Raw genomic sequence first — 3,246 nt, 5'->3', positions numbered from 1 at the left:
ACACACAACTACTATCACAGTCCATTCTTACATGTAGCTTGTATTATTGTGTGTGTTCATTGTAATAGGAAGTTGGTCAAAGAAGTCAAGAGAATAAGATAAACAGAAACAACCAATCTGTGTTTGGATATGGACTGGCCAACAGGTACACAGTATAATCTGAAAAACTAATATTTCTACATTTTAAATCTTTTTTACCTTTGTGACATACATGTACATGTAAATAAGTAATTTGTCACAGACTTTTATGAAGTTTGTGATACTATCAAATGGCACCTACTGTACCATTAATAATATTATTAATATTAGTTTTTGTGTTTTTTTCCAGACTTGTTTTTAAAAATTTAAGAGAGAAACTTGGACTCGATCAATGCAGATTCTGTGTAAGCACAATATTCACATTATTGTCATCATAATAACTTATTAATTATCTCTACAGATTTCAGGGGTCGCCCCTTTACCTAAAGCAGTGACTGATTTCTATGCTGGTTTGATATTGCTCTATTGCAGTTGTATGGAATGTCAGAAACTTCATCAGTAGCAACTGTGAACACTCTTGGTAACAGATAAGCTTTCAATCAGCTACACATGTACATGTACATTGTATTAACTACCTTAAGGAAACAATTGTTAACGGATATTTAATTTAGCGAATTTTAGTGATTATAAAAATTGCTAACTTACATGTACATGTAAGTCCACGCTAACTTCAATTTCTGATTAAATTATTAATATTAATATTAAAAGATCAAAGCCACTAAATTAAATACCAGCCAAATGTCAGTATCATGATTTGATAATGATTTTTAGAGGGCAATGAAGTGCATAGCTATAGTAGAATACTCAAATGAATAAAGTTGAAGGGGCACACAGATCAAACCTAATCAGGACAAGTTGACCCCCTAAATACTAATAATATCCTAATAATACCCTAATGATATTTTTCTTTCTCTTTCTTTTTTTAATTCTTCAGATAATTATAAACCTACGTCAGTTGGTCGGGCATTAAATGGAGTAGAAGTTAAGATATTTGAGCCCGATCCAGAGACTGAAGATGGTGAGATTTGTTTCCGTGGGCGTAACATATTTATGGGATACCTTGACAACGAGGAGAAGACAAAAGAGGCAATTGATGATGAAGGATGGTTGCACTCAGGAGACATTGGGAGAGTTGATGAAGAGGGTAAGTATATATAGTGTCTCTCTTAATGGACACTCTCTATAGCGTACACCTCCATTTAACGGACAGCACCTAGTGAAACAATTACATTCCTTACTGTATAAAATAACTTCCACATAAAGGACACCTCTGTATAACATAGACACTTTCTTGTAACTAAGTGTCCATTATCTGGAGGCTCATTGTATTAAATACATTATAATTTTCCTTCTCTGTTATACTCTGATCTTTTTCTTTCTCACTCCATTCAATACTAAATTATGCATATACATGTACATTTACATGTGTATTATTAATTATAAAATTTTAATTATTTATTGTTAGGTTTTTATTATATTACTGGTCGTAAGAAAGAGTTAATAATAACTAAAGGAGGAGAGAATATTGCACCAGTACCTATTGAAGATGTAATATGAGTGATACATGTACCATATGTATTCTTTTTATTCCTCTCTCTCTGTGTTTCCTGTACTATAGTATGTAGATGTATGCATGTACATGTACATACAATGTATTGTAGACCCTGTACTTTTATGCACACTTAATTCAATGATTTCTCATTTGAAATTGTATACTTTACGTCTATTTATATGATTTTTAATGTAGTGTATTAAAGAGGAGGTCCCTATCATTAGTAATGTAATGTTGGTTGGAGATGATAAGAAATATCTAACAATGCTGGTCACACTACGTGTTAAAGTAAGCAAAAATCACATCCTTTAATCTCTCATTCAATCCCTCTCCTCTCTTAAAATTTATACATGTATGTGTATTATAATTATATTGAAGGAAATTACATTTATACATGTAATTATTGTGATATGACTTGTAAAAAGTTTTATAGCTATTTTTTGAGTTATCCGCATTTCTAAGAAACTTTGCCAGCAATTTTTAGCTCACCTCTCTCATTCTCTCTATTTCAGGTTGATGAGAATCAAAGTCCAACTGACAATTTAGCAGATTCTGTTGTAGCACTTTTATCTCAACACAACTCTCAATCAACTACTGGTAATTATTGCTACATAGTAAGATCCTTATCCTCTTATGTATGATACATGTAGTTACTGAGGCTAAAGATGATGATATTGTTAAGCAGTTGATACAAGAAGGAATGGAGAGAGCTAATGAGAGGGCAATCAGCAGAGCTGCACGCATTCAGGTATACTTAAGCAGTGGGTACATGTACATGTAACTATACATGTGTAATGTGTGTTCATTGTGGATTATATCTATTTTAATAAGAAGAGGAAGAAATTGTAATGATACAAGGTTTTGGAAAATGTTTAAATTATGTGGTTCACTTGAAATCACTCCATTCATTTTAATTCTTAAAATTTGACCCCTTGAAAATATTCATCATTGTGAACTAATGTGTTAAATACGTGCATAATTATTTCATTACTCTATTATTATTATTATTATTATTATTATTATTATTATTATTATTATTATTATTATTATTAAAATTGTAGAAGTTCACTATACTACCAGTTGAGTTCAGTATTGAAGGAAATGAACTAACTTCAACAATGAAACTAAAGAGAAGTGTCACTGCTAAGAAATATAAAGAGGAAATTGATAAAATGTATCCTGAGTCACAATAAAGAGAAAAAGCAGTAATTTATGAACAATCAGAACATAATACATAAATATAAGTGTATCATGTCATTCAATGTCAGTCAAAATGTTTTATTTTAGATTTAACATAATTATTTATAAATCTCATACACAATGAGTGTAATATTAAATAACCTAGATCACTATTAATAGTGTAGAGTAAAGCCTTAAAGGGTAACTGCACCCAAAAAATTTTTTCCCTGAAATAAGTTGATAATAAAGAAAGAATCATAGGAAAAATAGCTAAAATTATTAAAAAGTACTGTTTCTGTACTAAATCTTGGGTCAAAACTTGTAATTTTTTGCCTTACAGCCATCTTGTCAAATCACTCCCGGTGGTGGGCGTGGTCACGCGATGACGTAGATGGGGGAACATTAGCAAGTTTCTGCATTGAAATATTAGCAACTTTAAGGCTGGATTTCTAAGTTCTGCATGCAATAAAGCAATT

General features: G+C 31.0%; 1 protein-coding gene across 1 annotated transcript; it reads left to right on the top strand.

Moving 5' to 3' along the window:
- Positions 1–60: 60 nt before the first annotated feature.
- LOC105314868 (long-chain-fatty-acid--CoA ligase ACSBG2-like) lies at positions 61–2,799 on the top strand. The gene is made up of 9 exons (XM_020004109.1): positions 61–145; positions 329–383; positions 440–559; positions 974–1,183; positions 1,505–1,587; positions 1,787–1,879; positions 2,104–2,188; positions 2,242–2,339; positions 2,653–2,799. The coding sequence occupies exons 3-9, from the start codon at positions 520–522 to the stop codon at positions 2,782–2,784; spliced, it is 741 nt and encodes a 246-aa protein (XP_019859668.1). The 5' UTR covers positions 61–145; positions 329–383; positions 440–519; the 3' UTR covers positions 2,785–2,799.
- The last annotated feature ends 447 nt before the right edge of the window (positions 2,800–3,246 follow it).

The sequence above is a fragment of the Amphimedon queenslandica genome, unplaced genomic scaffold (genome assembly GCF_000090795.2).
Source record: "Amphimedon queenslandica unplaced genomic scaffold, v1.1 AMPQUscaffold_12402, whole genome shotgun sequence".
Lineage (NCBI taxonomy): Eukaryota > Metazoa > Porifera > Demospongiae > Haplosclerida > Niphatidae > Amphimedon > Amphimedon queenslandica.
This window is presented reverse-complemented; position numbering and strand designations above follow the sequence as displayed.